This window comes from Geotrypetes seraphini, chromosome 1, assembly GCF_902459505.1.
Source record: "Geotrypetes seraphini chromosome 1, aGeoSer1.1, whole genome shotgun sequence".
NCBI classification, from domain to species: Eukaryota; Metazoa; Chordata; class Amphibia; order Gymnophiona; family Dermophiidae; genus Geotrypetes; species Geotrypetes seraphini.
The window spans coordinates 486,248,026-486,266,556 of record NC_047084.1 but is presented as its reverse complement, the minus strand read 5'-3'; the positions used below and the strand labels follow the sequence as shown (position 1 = coordinate 486,266,556).

General features: G+C 45.2%; 1 protein-coding gene across 8 annotated transcripts in view; it reads right to left on the bottom strand.

The window, feature by feature from the left end:
* Positions 1-309: 309 nt before the first annotated feature.
* The window catches only part of SUSD1 (sushi domain containing 1), a 236,561-nt gene continuing 218,339 nt past the window's right edge, over positions 310-18,531 (bottom strand). For all 8 annotated transcript variants that reach the window (XM_033926156.1, XM_033926166.1, XM_033926173.1 and 5 more), the window contains one exon: positions 310-1,466. Coding sequence is in view for 1 of the 8 variants with exons in the window: in XM_033926230.1 (XP_033782121.1) it covers positions 1,448-1,466 (19 nt within the window). In the remaining 7 variants the exon portion in view is untranslated. The remainder of the gene's footprint in view (positions 1,467-18,531) is intronic.

Sequence of the window (18,531 nt, the reverse complement as noted above, 5' to 3'; positions counted from 1 at the left end):
TGAGGCTGTAAAGCTCAAATGCTTTACAGAAGTGGTTCCCAACCCTATCATGAACAACCACCAGGCCAGTTAGGTTTTGAGGATAGCTCTAATGAATATGCATAAGAGAGTTGCATCTAATGGAGGTTTCAGGCATCAAATCTGCCCCCATGCATATCCATTAGGGTTATCCTTAAAATATAACTGGCCTGGTGGTCATTCATGACAGGGTTGGGAACTACTTCTGTAAAGCATATGAAACAGAAAGTTAGCTCAATGAAGCACCTGATGAATAAAATATATTCAGAAACATAAACACACACTGCCAGTTATATTTTTAATTTATTTGATTGATTATATTGCAAAACATCCATTGGATTGCCGTTGCACATTCCTCAAAATCCCTCCCCCCTTCCAATACATGGAAAAATGCATAATACATGGTGCAAATAGATGGCAGAGTTTCATCTCCATGAACTGAGGCAAATGTCCATGGTGCAAATAGATGGCTGAGTTTTACCTGCTTGCAATTGGAGTGGTGTATGAAGGTGGCAACATGGCTCCTAAGATGTTATGTCCCCTGGAGAGATGCGGATCCTTGGTGGGTTCTAATAGCTATCATCCAACTATGATGCCCTCTATGGGAGATGAAGCTGATGGGGACTGGCACTCAGGCCAGGAGGCTATCTGGATGAAAGATCTGCAATGGCAGAACCGTGATATTGAGGCTGTGGCGTGGACATGTGAAGGAGGTCCAGTGGAGCCACAGGGTCCATGCGGCATGACTGCCCTGGGAGTATGGTAACAGGACACAGTGGGCCCTAGCAGGATCCCTTTCCCTGACCACGGCCATGGCCACGCCCCCGACCCCAGGACTGGGTGTCAGATGTGGCCGGGGGGACCCCTGGCTGGTGGGGGCCTGGCTGGAGTAGGGCTGGAAGGTGGCCTGAGTTCCAGGATCCCCAGGGAAGTGAGTCTGGGTGATGAGCTGGAGGAGGTCTCTCAGAATACCACACATGTCCTCCAGAGCACGGCGTGTTCCAGCCTGCTCTGCTACCAGGAAGGCCAAGTGCTGGTTCATGGTCTGGGACTCCCTGGCAAGGACATGTGCAGATTCTTGTAAGTGAGAGACCTCATTTAATGCAACCACCTCCCTAATGAGCAAGCCCTGTGAATGGTGGATATTGTCTCCAATCTCCACCATTAGATGGGCTTGCTCATGAAGGGGTCCTCCAGCTCATCACCCTGATGGAAATCATCCTCTTCCTCCCCCAGGGCTCTGTCCTCAGCCACCTCTTGGTCCTCCTCCAACACTTCCTCCTCCTCTGCTGCCCTGGTCACATTTTGGGGAGGAAGGGTGGGTGCTGGTGGTCTTGTTTGAGGAGGAGGGGCAGCATAGGATTGGCCTACTTGTTGCTCATCCTCCTCTTCTTCTTCATCCTTATCCTCTTCCTCCCTGGCAGCAGCATCAGGAGGACGAGATGCCTCTGCAAAAAGACAGAAAAGTATACATTGGTATCAGTATGTTAGGTAGCACAACTAAAAGGTTTAACATAGCTGCATATTGTAACAATCTGTCCTATATCTTTCATGTTTATTATACCATCTATTTCCATCAAATGCAAGTACTTTACAAGATATGTTAATAGGGGGTGAATATCAAATGTAGAAAGGGGTTAAATCTGAGAACATCAGTTGAATTGCATCACAGGTCACAATATTGTACATTCTTGTGGCTGCTCATTTACAAGGTATCATGCAGGCTAAGATATGGAACAAGGGCAACATATTCCACCTGTTAGGCTGGCAAGAGTGTCAAAACAGGCAATGACTTATATGTAAAGTGTTTGTACTTTGGCGCCCCTGGGAAGTATCAATGCCTCCCACAACAGGTGCTGTTCCAGGGCCCACTATGTCCATGACCTCACTCTCCAGGACAGTCAGTTGTAGGTTGCCAGAAGGACCCTGTGTGTTAATGAGCTCTTGCTTCCACCAGACCCGTCTCCGCATGGCATGCCACTGTTTTTTCAGAGCCTTTTTCAGGCTTTGACGATGGACTGCATCTATGTCATTGCAGATCCTTCTCCAGATAGCCTGCTGGCCTTCCGTGCCAATGCGATCAGCTTCCCTCCCAAAGAGGGCATCATAGTTGGCCCCTACTTGGGCCACAAGGATCCACAACTCTTTAGGTAGAAAATTAGATTTTTGTTTTGGAGCCATGTTGCAAAGTGCATCTAGCTGTCAATGCTATTTATATAGAACACTTTCACATACACTCCCATAGCACACCCAAAGAGCTGAGGTTTTATGGGCGTGTTTAGCACGTAGTAGGCAGCACAAATGGTGCTTCCTAGGCGCGGTTACCGCTTCCCACCAAAACCTAAGTGCTTGTGACGTCAGACGCCACTTAGGCGTGCTTAGTATAAGAAGCTCCATCAGAGTAGGGTTTTTTCTTTTAGGACTCCCATTCTGTGCTATTGCTTATGCTAATTTTTGAGACCTTACCCTTTCTAAATAGCATCTATCCTACAAACGCCTATCAGAAGCCCAAACCACGTCTTTCTAAAGCCTAAACTATGCTCAAACAGCTATTCTTTCCACTGCTTATAGGAACTAATTTTACAATTACTCTACAGCTAACTAAATAGCACAGTGGTTAAGGTTTCACCCTTCTAAGCTGATGTTTCCAGTTCAATGCCCAGTTAGTACCGCTCACTATATATTGTATATATGACCTTTTAAAGATGGCATACTGTGTTACTTTTTTGTTTTTACTATGTTGAAGTATACAATGCTGAAATAATGAAGAAAAAGAATATAACAGGGCAGTGAGATCTACCTTGTTCTGTCTCCTAGCAGAATTAACTGCCATTAACTACCTATACAGAACAGTATAATTGAACCAGAATTGCTATCATTGTATGGGTCATTGTGTAGCACAGCAGATTAGAATGAAGATTAGCGTGTAAGTATGTCACATTTTTTCAAGATTCACACTGATATTCCCAGTTCAACTCCCACTGAATCTACTTTATGATAAATATCCTTTTAAAGATGGTATACTGTGTTTATATTATCTTAAAGCTTACAATCCTGAAATAATGAAAACGAATCAGTAAAAACCACATTTTTATATATAACATCGTAGGGACATCTACCTGGCATCTAGATCAGAAAAAGTGTGATTTTTGCGAACGCACATCTGACGCCTATGTGACGCTCAGCGTGACTTACGCCCCGCAGACGTCTAAAGCACGCCTAAGAGTAGGCGCAGTTTGCAGAATCGGGGCCTTAGTGTTTAATGCATGCTAATTCCTTTAATGTGCTTTAAAGTACATTATACCCTGATGCTGCTTGATAAAGTCTTCCCTTAGCTGCCTATCCACAAAAGCATCTAAAGGAAGTCAAACATCAGTAAACTTTTGCAAAGCACTGCCTGTCTCAGCAATCACTCTCTCATATTTATACTGTATATCTGACACAGCTCTTCCCACTCTAAAATTCTCAGATAACATATCAGTACTTTTTCAATTATTAACAATCCATGTCAAAGCCAAAGTAAGCAGAATATTTAACAACTTAGTTTGATTACTATTCAACATATCAGGACTTGTTATCGTTTGGCATAGGTTAAAGGAATATTCAGTTTAAAGACACTTCCTCCCCAGTATGAAGTTAAACTATCATAAGTGTATGACCAGCAAGAAGGACTGAGCTGGTTATTAGCTTGAACCCCTCTAACAGAGAGAAAAAGCATGGAATGCATGACTGGCACAGAACGAATTGTTTGCGTCATAGAGACCCAGTTTACCCTATTGCTCCTCAGTCAATTGTAAACCAGTTCTATCTTCCCAGCATCTCTCCACCCCCAAAAACCTTTCTTTTTAAAATTAAAAAAAAAATAATTTATTTATTCAATTTCAAATAACTTCCAAGCATATAAATCTTGTACAGAAACTTCTGATCATGAGATAGCTAAACTCAGTGGTGTACCTAGCCTATGTGACACTCGGGGCCCATCATTTTTTTGACACCCCCCCCCCCCATCTGTATGAAAAACATGATTTTTAGTAACAATCCACATGTCACACAAGAGTGTCCTCTGATGTCTGTTCTGATTACTTCTGCTTATAGGCCTGGTTTTATACATTTCTTGGTGGTCAATACCACGTTAGCCTAAATCACATGATACATCTTTATTGGTTATTTTTCTTATACGTCAATACATAAGTAAATTCATTTATTGGCTTATCTATTTGTGTCATCTTATACGTCTGTTCAGTTTGCCGTAAGGCCTAACCTTTTCCCGCAAATGCCCTTTTCCCTTTACCATATATGCAATTCCGAGTCCAAAATTCCTTCTCTGCTGTGGTAACACATGATATATCTTGCTAAATAATGTTCCTGAGTACTCTGTTTTTCTGACCATGAGCTGTGTTCCTCTTTGCATAATATCCGGCCAGGTGCCATGCATCGGAACTTAAGTCTTGTTTCTTACAAGTTTTTGCTTACCATAGCTAACTCAGAAACAGAATATTTCTCAATCACTATAGGCCAGCTGGCAAGTGGGTTATGAAATATCTTTCACAGTTAATATACTGATTTATTAGAGCAAGAGGGAGGGGAGGGGTTTTTTCTCTTGTGAGGTCTGGTTACTTCACCTTTATCCAAAGGACTTATCCTGCTTCACCTGTATCACACCAGGACTTCTTCTTCGTCTCATCCTCTTTTCCCTCTCACACCACTATTCTATGCTCCTCTCTCCCTCTAAACCAGCAAGGTCCCAAGGTCCCGCGATGACTGCTTTTGCCGCCTCTGCTCCGGAAGAAGTTAGTGATGTTGGAGGGGGTGAGCCGGCAGACGCAGTGAGTTGTGGCAAGGTCCCACAATGACTGCGGCTGCTGGGTCAGTTACGTCTTCAGGAGTAGAGGCAGCAGATGGCAGTCATCGCAGGACCTTCCTGCACTTCAGCATGGCTGCCGACTCTGCTTCAGAATAAGTACAGCAGTCGGGCTGAGGTGCAGATGCCATTTAGAGCAGCGCGGGAGGTTCCGGACAAGGCCAGCCGGCTGTGCAGCCCCCTAGGGCTTGCACCCGAAGTGGTCCACACCCCCACCCCACCCTTTGTAAGCCACTGGCTAAACCAGCTACTCTCTTAATCACAGTGGCATTATCCCCAGATAGAGATTGGATATTGAAATCGTTCTTTAGAAATAGAACAAAGGATTTTCTTGGGCTGAATATTCAAATCTTTCCAGTTGTTTCAAAAGAAACGCAGAAAAGGTGACGTCAATTTCTTTTGTTAAAACCCCAGGGTGATACAGATTGGAGGAGGGTTTTTTTTCTCCATTACCCATGCAAATGTATAGTTAGGTATCATTCCTTAAAATAGATTTTCTTCAATCCGAGTCAGCTGATGAGATTTTGATCTAAAATTGTGTGGAAAATGAAGGAATAACAACAACTACTCAAGAATAAAAAATTTTTTGTTTCTTGCCTAGCAGCAGACATTATTTTTCCTTTATAAATATAATCCTTGTTATATGTTACTCAAATAATTTTTGGAGCTGAATTGAGGACTTCAGTGAGATTATTGTATGTAACTAAGTTAAAAGATTTTTCTTTTGCTTTAGTTTTCTTCTTGTAAGCTTAATTGCAATTCCTATTATTACTATGTGGTAACCACACTATCTGCACTCCCAAACACCTTTCATCATTCACAAGTAACATAAAAATATGATGCAAAATGCCCCTCGACCAAAATTGTTAGCAAAATTGTAAGTTTTATATTAAACTATATCTGCAGTACAGCACCTTGGGTGAAACTCTTCATAAAGGCAGTTAATAAATCCCAATAAGTAAATAAAAGGGTTGTTTGTTTTGATTTCTTTATTTACATCAAAGTTCCATCTCTTAGTGGTCAAATCAGCCAAATTGCCCAAATATATCGGAAAAAAGCACGCAAGCTGCAAATGCAAGTAAAAAAAATCTTTAAATAGCAAATTATAGTTAACATTAGAGAAATCTTTCCGGTTCGCCAGCATTATGCAAATTGCTATATTGTTATTACATGTTATTGTCCTTTGACCCTGTCTATCTATATCACATCATATTTCTGTACCTCGTCAATAGAAGTTTTGTTACTTTTGTAAGTTATAAAACTAAATAAAGAATATTGAAAAAAAAAAAGCAAAATAAATCCCTCTTCAGCTGACCTAAGTTCTTAAATTTTCAATCAGCTATAACATATTGTAGTCTCCAAATTCTATATATTAACAAGCTGAAAAGTATATACTAAGGCCCCTTTTATTAAACCATGATAGGGTTTTTTGTGCAGGGAGCCGCACTGAATGCCCTGCGTTTCTCCCGATGCTCACAGAGTTCCTATGAGCATCGGGAGCAGCGCGCAGCATTCAGTGCAGCTCCCGGCACTAAAAATCGCTAGCACGGTTTAGTAAAAGGGGGCCTAAGAGTATGACAAAATGGTGTGTTTCCCCTTCTTCCATTTGCAAACTTCTGCATATCTGTTTGGGGACAGAGTGTAAAAAGACACAGTAAAGTGTGTCTCATTAGGTGACAGGGGCCATATGAGGCATATGTATGTGTCTTTGTGCATGTGGTTCTATGGGTGTTGTGTGTCTCTGTGTGTGTGCATATGTCTTTTTGAAGAGTGAAAGAACTTGCTGTTTTGTAAGGATACAACTAGGACACTGCCGGGTGAGTAAAAATAAAGTAATCCCCTAGAGATTTTGATATTTTTTCAGCAACCACTTTAGATTTTCAAAGATAAATTTTACATACTTATTTAATCATCATATTTACATATTACCATTAAACAACTTTTAATTATCTTAAGCTATGTTGTTGTTTCTGACTTTTTAGCATTGCTACCCTAGCGATTTTTGCACGTTAAAAATATTCAAAGCTAAAACACAGTACAACATACACCATTCAAACAATATAATTAACTATATGTCAGAATTTGGCAGTCACTGTAAAATGCTCAAAGGGGGTTAATTCTAAAAATATGCGTCCCGATTTTAACTGATGGCAGACATCCTACTGCCATCCGGCAGCCAATCGAGATGCACAATTTTAGAAAAAATGCTGCTGAGGAAGGACACCCGCGATGAAGGCATCTGTGGTATGTAGACAGTTATGCTTAAGCATACCCAAGGCAGGGCATGGGCATGGTTGTGCTTGGATGTGGCCTTGCACGGGCTTAAGCGTCAGTATGCATCTCTGTAGATGGGAGACAGGTGCCTTAAATGTATGCCTGAAAAATGCTGGCCTATATTTCAAATAGACATGGCCGATGAGCTGATCACTGCAGCGATCAGCTGGGCAGCTGCAGCAGGGAACCCCCGAACCCCACCGCAAGTCAACCAGCAGGAGGGATGCTCAATTCCTCCTTCTGGAACCCCCAAAACACCTCCCCCCAACCGCGAGAAAAGCAGTCCCAATAAATTTAACAAGAAAGACATCAGTTTGCAAGCACGTGCATGTGTGTTTGTGTGGTATACATACTTTTTTTCCTTCTTTATTAAAAAATAATGCATAAAAATATATAAATACATATTAAATAACTTCAAAATTGCACTTGAATCAATCATCAAAATACTTCAAAACATTTTCCCCCCCCCCTCCAACCCCAATACAAGAACAAAACCCAAATGCATTACTTCAGACAAGTAATGAAAATCATATTAAATATTTTGATCAAAATCTGTTATCCCTCCACCCTCCCACCCACCCACCCTGGATGTAAAAATAAAAAATCAGGGGAATAATCCAGCTAACAAATTTTTTCAATGGACTCCAAGTTAATTTGAATAACTTATCATTACATTTCTGAATTCATTTTCTCGTATTTGTAATATAAATATTTAGAATCCCACCAAAAGAAGAAATTAAGCCAATCCCAATTTTTGATCACCAGTTGCATGGCTATCCCGGTCATAATGGCAAATAATCTACTTTTATATTTGTCCAAAGGAGGTTTCGATGACAACAATGTACCACAAAGAACAACCTCATAAGATAGCGGAATTGAAGATTCCAAAATCAAATTGATTTGTCCCCATATATATCTCTAAGAATTGAGTATCAAAGGACAATGAAACAACAAATGATCCAGTGTCCCTACATCAAGATGACAGTGCCAGCATCTATTAGACTTTGAACTATCTAACTTTTGTAATCTAACAGGGGTCCAAAAAAATCTATGTAACAAAAAGAACCATGTTTGTCTCATAGATGCTGATGCTGTACATCTCGTCCTCCAAGTCCTAATCCGTGCCCATTCAGTTACAGAAATCTGCTGTTTTATCTCAATGCTCCAAATATCTTTCAAGCTAGTTTTTGGTTTTTTTTTTTTTTTTTTTTGGAATAATGTTTATTAACAGATGCAACACAGAAAGTACAGAAATCCAACAGTACAAGGACACAAAGTCCAAAAAGAGAAAATATAACTCAAACTGTAAACCGAGCAGGCAATCACAGAAAAGAAAATCGAGCCGGACAAGCTCTGCACCCTCCAGTCGCCATCTGCGAAAATTTTTTTTATGAAGAGAGAAAACAAAAAACAACCCCCCCAATCATACCACATATGCACTAACACCAGACGTACCATACTATCCACAACAACCACACCACAGACACCCCCTCCCACTCGCACCAGCACACACCTTTCAAGGCGAACTACACCAAAGCCCCAAACAAGAAGGAAGAGAGGAAATAGAAAAGAACGAGGAGGAAAAGAGAAAAAAGAAAAGAGAGGAGAGACAGAAGGAACAGTGGCCTTAAGAATGGATATCCAGCTGTGCCACCGATTCCCCAGGACAGAGCATCAAGGCCGCCCTCCAGAACCCCACATAGCATCGAAGATCAATCCCCCCCCCCTTGGGAGAACGATGAATTTCAAAGTGGGCTACCTGAGCAAGCCGGTGTAGCCAATGAGTAAAGGAAGCCACCTGGTCAGACACCCAATACCGCAAAAGGAGTTTTTTCACCAAGAGGATGGCTAGGTAAAGGAATTTCCGCTGAGGAAACGAAAAACCAGCCTCCTCCAACACTCTCTGATCTCCCAATAAGAGCATGCCATAGTCACGTGGAATAGGACGGTGCACAATTTGCTCCAAAAAAGGGAAGTACCCTCAACCACAAATCAGTGGATGGGCATTCCAAAAAATGATGAACCAAGGTCCAGCCGAGCGGCTACACCTGGTACATACAGCCCCCTCCCAGAGGCCCATAAGAGCCCCGCGGTGCCTAGAAATATACGCCCTGTGCAATATCTTAAACTGCATTTCCTGGAGATCGGAGGAGCCCCCCAACAGTCTAAGATGGCCAAACAGAGCAAGAAACTCGCTCCGATCTCCCAGAAATCCCAGCTCCCTCCATCCACACAGAGGCCACTCCATCAAGGGCCTCCTCAGACAGATTCGCCCGTAGCATACGTCCCCAAGTAGAGAGTTTATTCAGGGCCGCGGGAAGCAAGAAGAAAAGTGCATCCAGAGGACCACAGAGCCAAGCATCCCCCCATTTCCAAGCCAGCGTAGTACAGTAGTGGCGGATCTGAAGGTACACCCAGAAATGATTCCCGGGCACATCCCAGCGCCGCTGAATCTGGGCAAAGGAAGGGAATGCATCCCCACTACCCCCATCCCACACATCCTCAAGGTCCTACACCCCCGCTGCTCCCACACCCGAAGTCGAGAAGGTCCCATCCCCGGAAACAAAAGCAAGGTACCACACAGAGGCAAAGAGTACCGATGCAGCAGGCGTTCTCTGTTGATGGCGCCTCCACCACCGCCACGCCATCCTAAGTGGCTGGAGAAAATTCATGGTCGAGGAACCCCCGGGAACCGCGGAAGGCGCCACATGGAGAAGGGCCAGGAAAGAATGCGGCGCACACCAGGAGGATAGCCATTCCCCAGAGGCATAATTGTACTGTCCCAGTCCAGCCCTTCATGAATGAAGCGAAGCAAAGCCGCTACGTTATAATGTCTTACATCCGGAAGATTCAAGCCCCCCTGAGATCGGTCCAGCATCAATTTAGTATAGCTAATGCGTGCCCTTTTGCGTCTCCAAATTAAAAGAAGAAATGGTAGAGCCGAAAAGCCCGTACATCCCGAGCGGCGAGCCACACAGGGATAGTCTGTATGGGATACAAGATCTTTGGCAGGAGAACCATTTGGTGAGAGCCACTCTCCCCCACAAACCCAACGGCAACTCCCTCCAGCGATCACATTAGAGGCCGCGATTTGCTCGAGAGGGGCGACGAATGTTTTGCTGATACAGGAGGGATAAATCGGGTGTCAGATACACACCTAGGTAGCGCAACGGTCCATCTACTGGCGGTATAGTAAAGAGCGGAGTGCCAGGGCTCCTTGTGAGTAGAGTCCAAAAGGCCAACAGCTCAGACTTGGCACAATTAACCCTCAACCCAGAAAAATTTCCAAAAGTGCGAACCACCCCAAGTGCTCTCTCCAGATCATCTATGGGATTATCGAGATAGAGGAGGATGTCATCCGCGAAAAGGTTAATCCTACTCTCCCTATCTCCTATCCGAATTCCCCGAATGGAAGGATCTGTGCGCAGCTTTACCGCCAAGGGTTCAAGGGCTAACACGAAGAGAAGGGGGGAAAGAGGACAGCCCTGCCGGGTACCCCTGCCCAAAGGAAAGGGAGCAGTAAGACCCCCGTTCACCAGTAAGCGCGCCTGCGGACGAAGGTACAAACTACGAATCCATTCAGGGAAACGGCAAACCAGGCCATATTGCTGCAGAACCCAGAATAAAAAATGCCATGAAATGCTGTTCAAAGGCCTTTTCCATGTCTTAACCCCACGATAGCCGATTACTCCCGTCCCTCTTCTCGAATGCAAGGCCATTAACGCCCGAAACAGATTCATGGAGGCATACCGGCCCGGAACGAAGCCCACCTGGTCTTCATGAATCAACAAAGGGAGGACAGCATTCAGGCGGCGGCCAGTATCGCCGCCAGCAGCTTTACGTCTTGATAAGCAGCGAGATCGGGCGGTATGACCCCACTTGGGCAAGATCCTTCCCTGGTTTGGGTAGCAAGACCACATGGGCCATATTTCGCGGTCCTAGGCCCTTTCCTGCATGCAACTCATTAAACGCATCCCCTAAAGCTGAAGGAACCAAATCTGCCATGATCTTATAGTATTCGGGCCCAAACCCATCTGGGCCTGGCGCTTTCGTGAGTTTCAACGCTTTGATACCCAGCTGGATCTCCGCCGCCGTGACCGGAGCATTCAGAAGATCAAGCTGGGCATCAGTCACTTGAGGCAAAACCAGATCCCGGAAAAACTCCGTGCGGTCAGGTTCGGAAGATTCGCGGTGAGAATATAGAGTCTCATAGAATTGCACAAACTGAGACTGAATGTCGTCCGCCCCGGTATAAAGGCGACCCCCACCATCTTTAATAGACAGGATGACCTGTTGTTTGCGAGGAGGACGCACTAGATTGGCCAGGAGCCGTCCGGCCTTCCCCCCCCATCTATGCAAACGATAGCGTTGGAAATAGATATCCCTATTGGCCCGCTGCGTCAAAAGGACCTCCAACTGTGATCGGACCTCCCCCAGCCGGCTTTTGTCCTCCACAGAAAGCGAAGCGACATGACGCCGTCTCAAAGCCTGCAGTTCTCCAGAAAGCCTTAAAAGATCAGCCTCCTGGCGCCGCCGTGCCCTAGATACATAAGCAATAATATATCCCCGGAGTACAACCTTAGATGCCTCCCAAAATGTCACCGGATCAACATCCTGGGAAGCGTTATGGTGACAATACTCCTGCCAGTGTTCCCGGAGGTATCTATGAAACTCCAGATCCTTATACAGATGGCTTGGAAACCGCCACCCCCTGCGCGGAGTATCATTCGTAAGCCTGACCGACAATATTAGCGGGGAATGATCCGATAAGGGAACCTCCTCAATAGAAACATGGTCTACCTGCGGGAGCAGCGAGGGCGACGCCAGAAAGTAGTCCAGACGAGCATAAACATCATGAGGGTGCGAGTAAAAAGTGTAGGTATGCTCAGTAGGATGCAAAGTCCGCCACAGATCCATCAAATGCAACTGGTCCATCAAAAAATTTACCCCCTTGGCTCCATGGTCCCCCGAACACACCCTCGCCGGTCTACAGTCCATGGAGGGATCAGCCGTGATATTAAAGTCCCCTCCCACAAGAAGTTGATAATCAGAATACTGAGCTATCTGGGCCAAAAGCCCAGAAAAAAATCGGTGACTATACACATTAGGGGCATAGAGATTACAAAACATCCATTTCTGACCCCACAATTCCCCCAAAACTATCACATATCGCCCCTCCTTATCCTGCAGAGTTTTATGGATATGTATGGGTAATTGTTTGTGAAACAAAATCGCAACCCCCCGCTGTCTGGAGTTAAAAGAAGAGGAGCATACCTCCCCCACCCATTCCCGACGCAACTTGGCATGCTCAACCCCTGATAGGTGGGTCTCCTGCAGGTAAGCAATATCTATGTGATTTTTCTTGAACCAATTCAGCAACTTTTTTCTCTTTACAGGAGAATGGATACCATCCACATTATATGTGGAAATGCGGAGGTTAACCATTATCAAAGAGAAACCTAAAGAACAAGACAGGAAATACTAAAAGTAGTGTCAAAAGGAGAGGGCCCTCCCAGCTAAGACCCTTCCCTCGCTGCCAGCAGGGCAAGAAAACAGCCGCCCCCACGTGCCTCCGGCCCCGTCCGGAAGCCGCGGGCCCCAAGATAATATAGAAAGGTGCCAGTCCTACACACACACCCCTAACCCGCCCCGAACCACACTGCCATTCAGCCTTCCAAACACCCCACAAACCACTACCAAACACCCCAACAAACACACACCCCCTCCCCCCTCCCCAATCCCAGAGAATATGCCCCCAGGACTCTCCCCAAATTCCCCACAGACCCAACAAAACCAGTACAAGAAAACAAAATCCCATAAGGGAAATCTGAGAATAGGGGGTCACTGAGCTGGGCAGCCCACGAACCAATACTAGCTAGATGTGACAGCTTCTAGAACAATATACCATGGTAACACAAAGCAAGAACAAAGTCACCAGCTCCTGACAGAAACAGTCTCCGGACGGAGACAAGGAATCCAGGTCCCCAGCAGGGTGGCTACGCACACCAGCCGCACCTGCCACGGTGAAGGCAGGGGCCAGCCGCGGCCTCCCCTGCGGAGCCACCAAAAGTCCTCTCGCAACCTCCAGGAAGGTCCAGGTCAAAGATACACAGGACAGAACAGAACCAAACGTCATCAAATCAGAAGATCATTCAGTCCCAGAAGAGGACCACCATGAACAACAGGGGAATCTCGTCTACTCCGAACGGGCCACCCCGTCAGATCTCAGCTGCCCGGGACTCCTCCGCCCTCTCCAGAAGGACCAGCGGCGTTGATGGTATCCAAGAAGCGCTGCGCCTCCCCCTTGGTCAGCAGAGTATGCACCTTGCCCTCTCTCCAGATCCGCAAGCTTGCAGGGTATACCAGAGCAAAGCGTACCCCCTTGCGATGCAAGGTGGTACAGATGGGCGCCATTTCCCTCCGCCGAGAGGACACACCCGCAGAATAGTCATTAAAGAGGAGCAACCGCTGTCCCTCATACTGCAGACCACCAGCCAGACGATAAGCCTTCAAGATTTGTTCCTTCTCCTTCCAGTTTACATACCGGGCAATAGCCGCTCTAGGCTTCGAGTTAGCCCCTGAAGTGGTTCCCAGCCTGTGTGCTCTTTCACACACAAAAGACATGGCCGAGGTCTCCAAGCCAAGATGTTCTGGCAGCCATGTATGAAAAAACTGGTACAGCGCATCAGCGCCCTGCAACTCCGGGAGTCCCACAACCCTCAGGTTATTTCGTCTCTGGCGGTTCTCCGTGTCCTCAAGTTTTTCTGTGAGGGCTGCCACCTGTGATTGCAGGCTATCCACCCGCTGCTGTGCCTGAAGGGCCTCATCCTCCCGAGCAGAAACACGGTGCTCCACCTCTGTGAGCCGCTGAGCCTGGGTCTCAAATTTTTCGTTGATACCATCCACCGCCGATTGTAGTTTATTTAGGCGGTCCTCCAGGGCAGTGGTCACCAGGCGAGAGATCTCGTGAGCCCAGTCGCCCAGCTCCAGCGGCGGCGAGGCGGGAGCCGACGCCATTTTGGGATCCAGCGTGCTGATTTTGCTCTTCGGAGTTTTGGCTGCTTTAATGGGCATACCGGGGCTTCTCCCGCACGGAAAACACACCGCCGAACCACCCGGCTCTGACGCTCCGTGCCTGCAGGTCCAGCGATACCCCCCGCAACTGCCAGGTATCGATATTTAGCTGATATTTAGTTGATCGGATCGCGGAGCCCAGCAACGCACGTCCGTTCACTTCGTGCGCATCACGTGACCCCGCTAGTTTTTGGTTTTTATTCAAATAGTCAGATATTAATTTATACCACTTGGCGGCCTGATGCTCTAACAAATCTGTCTGGAAGCATAGGCCCGGTAAGCTATACTGATTATTTAAATTTCACCAATCAGGGAACCACTTCTGAATGGCCTGCTTCAACTGCAACCACTTATATGCTTGAGACTGAAATACCGAATGATTGTTGCAGTCGTGAAAAATCAAGCATTCTCCCATTTGATAATACATCATCTAATGTACGTATGCCTGCCTGCAGCCAATGCTTCTAGAGGATCTTAGATTCGCCAATTTGAATCTTGGAGTTCAACCATAAGGATTGACACGTGAATTGTTGCACCAGTATAGATGTTAAATTGTTAACAAATTTTAATGTTTTCCATATGGCACAAAGAATACGATTGTCCTTATAAATCCTTGGCACCTTGATACTCAAAATATGGCACAATCGTAATGGGAAAAAGTCCAATCCCATGCTTGTTTGAACTCTTTCACCGTTTTCTTTTCTACCACCTCCCTTGGAAGTGCATTCTACGCATCAACCACCCTCTCTGTAAAGAATATCCTAACATTACTCTTGAGTCTACCACCCCTCAACCTCAAATTATGCCCTCTGGTTTTAGCAATTTCCTTTCTCTGGAAAAGATTTTGTTCTACGTGTAGGTTTTTTACTGTCTGTAAACAACTCTATATAAGAACATAAGAAGTTGCCTCTGCTGAGTCAGACCAGAGGTCCATCGCGCCCAGCACTCCGCACCCGCAGTGGCCCATCAGGCCCATGACCTGTACGGTGATCATGTTAATTGCTGTAAAAATATTTATTTCTTCTGTACACTGCTGTGATGCCATTTTGGACACCCAGCAGTATATCAAGTTTCAATAAAAATAAGATAAGACTGGGAGAGCTGAAATTGGAGTCGGGGAACTTTTGTTGTTTCTGTCATTTGGCTGCTTGGTGCAGGGGAGTGGCACAGAGATTTGCATGCACTGCTTCCATTTTACGCTGATCTCTCTCATGCATATTCATTGTGCATATCCTGTAAACCCAACTGGCTAGATTGAGAAATAATGCACTGAGGAGATATCTTGCTAATTTCAAAGGCATTATTTTAGAGCAGTGTCTCGCAAACTTTCTGGCCGGCAGCACACTAAATCCAGTACCCCGACCGGAAAGCACTCGGAAGTACGCGGACTTCAATGCAATGACATCACACACATGCATGACGACATTCACTTGCATGCGTGGAAGCCCATATGGCTGTGACCCGCTTTGGTGGAGGGATACAGGAGGTGCGGGGAGAGGAGGAGAGATTCTGGCCAGGAAGAGCGTCATCTATGCTGGCTGACTTCCTACAGGACGTGCTTCTCACCACGAGAGGCACGTCCTGTAGGCAGGCAGCTGGCATGGATGACTCTCCTCCTTGCCAGTGTGTCGCAGCACACCTAAAATATCAGGAGGCACACAGTTTGCGATACACTGTTTTAGAGCAATACACACAAGTGTAAAATGTATGCACATATTTTTCTCTCTCCAAATTTTCAAAGCAAAAGTATGCACATACTTCAGCTTTTAGACTTATTCCAATGTATTTATGTTTATAGTTGTTCTTTTCCATGTTAGTTTATGTGCAAAGTGATGAATTTTAAGTTATGAGTAAGAGAAAACCCATCCCTGCATCACACAGGAACACCTCCGCTCAGTCCAGACATACAGTAATTGCTATCTCCTCTATAATAAAACCCTAAGCGCACATGTGCACTTATTTTTTTATTTATTCAATTTTTCTATACCGTTCTCTTAGGAGAGCTCAGAACAGTTTACATGAGTTTATTCAGGTACTCAAGCATTTTTCCCTGTCTGTCCTAGTGGGTTCCCTGACAGTGTGATGTGTGCCTCTGTGCCAAATTTGATTTCAGGCGCATGGAACGGCTTGTGTTGCGTGCAGCGATTTGAGTGGGGTGGCAGTTTGACTCCTGTGCTGCCACTGCCAGGACAACTCACCCCCCCCCCCCCAACCAGCAAATTCAGCAGCCGCGGGCCATTTGCTAGGCCGGCCCACTTCGATAATGCGAGGTGGGCCGGCCTAGCAAAAGCCCTGAGGCTGCCCGGGCTAGCGGATGCTGGAAAGGAGGAGCAGGGAAAGGAGAAGGCCTACTGCTGGACAGGGAGAGCAGGGAAGAGGTGCTGCTGGACAGGGGGAGGTAAAACAAAGGGAGAAGGGCTGCTGCTGGACAGAGGGAGCAGTAAAGGGGTACTGCTGGACAGGGGGGAGGTAAAATGAAGGGAGAAAGACTACTGCTGGACAGGGGGAACAGGCAAGGGGTGGTGGTGGATAGCCGAGGAAAGAGAGAGACAGCAAGAAAGACAGACAGAGAAAGCAGCCAAGGAGAGAGAGAAAAAGAAAGAAAGACAGACACACACATCTATTCTAGCACCCGTTAATGTAATGGGCTTAAAGACTAGTATAGATATGTTTAGCTACATATCGGATGGGAAACTTCATAAAGTTTATTTCTGTGTTTAAAATACTGCTTTACCCAAGGAAATGCTTTTGACAATTAATCTCCAAATGACTAAGGTTAGCATTAAGTTGCAATGCACTACACTGCTGTAGCTTCATGCCTCACAGAGGAAACAGGAAAACACAAAAAAAGGTCCACCACGATAGTTCCACAAAAGCAAAAGAAGCAAAAGAAAGTGGAACTAGTATCTTGGTATATAATTTATTCCAAAATGGTGCAGAAAAAAATGAGAGGGAAAAAGACCCTCAGGAAACCTTCATGAGAGGCATTCAAGAGAGACATTGTGCTACTGAATTGAAACTTATATAAGATCCATGAACTGTGCAAAGCATATCTATCCCTGTCAGCACAAATAACATGTTTTTGAAAGGATTTCATCTTTGTCCTAGAAGCTGGCATATATCTGCTGACTGTGACAAGTGATAGATGTTCTATTCTGGGACCTTCCAAGAAATGCTTAGGTCACCAGAGAAACCACATAACTCCAGGTCAAGACGACATGATCAACATGACAAACTCTACATGTGGAAACTGCTGACTACAATCAAACTTAGAAGGGAGGGGGGCCCACCCTTGGGGATCATTGATCTTAGTATTAAGAACGCATTATCAGGGAAAATAGAGAAGTCATATTTGACACCAAATGGAACCAAGCTTCATTATGACTCAACTGCAATTAAGCATACCATCCAATCATTAAAAAAGACAAGTGTGATAATTCAATAGAAATTAAGTATATTTGTGGCCAATTGTCAGACCGGACCCCGGAAGAAGGTCGTTGCAGAACCGAAACACGGTCCATGTTGGGTCTATGCCACCATTATATTGTGTATTTCGTGTCTTTGTGTATAAGTATATTTGTGGCCAATAGTCAGACCGGACCCCGGAAGAAGGTCGTTGCAGAACCGAAACACGGTCCATGTTGGGTCTATGCCACCATTATATTGTGTATTTCGTGTCATTGTGTATATTTTATCATATTTTATTGTGTGTTTTTTCTGCACCATTTTGGAATAAATTATATACCAAGATACTAGTTCCACTTTCTTTTGCCACTTTTGCTCATAGAGGAAACAAACAGATCCTGCCCTTCCTGCTTGAGGTCACTTGTGAAACTTGATTCATCTCAAGCAGGTATGAAAATAGTGTCTGCCAAGTGTTATTATTTCCTTAACCTTGTTAGGTGATTGTTCATCTGCCAAGCAATTTCATTAAGGCAAAACAATACAGTATTAAAGACAAATTAATTAGCAGCTTTACATGAACCCAAGAAGTTCCACAACCTGTGACAGTGGCACTAAATCTCAAGGAGCCCCACTTTCCTCCCCTCCCAGTTATAAGTTGTTGCGATCTATGTTTGCTCATGAGGCTTCTTGTTGAATATATAAATACAACAGATTTTTAAAAAAAATTATGAGTGATTTATTTGAAGGGATGCAGTGGTTCTGAACCAGGGCAAGGTCCGAACACAGGCCAGGTCAGCACACTGAACTCTGAGCCTTGATTTGGATCTGAGGCCTTTCTCATTTCCTCTCCCCTCCTGCCACGTCGACATTCTATTAGCAAGGAAAATGCTAGCACCTTG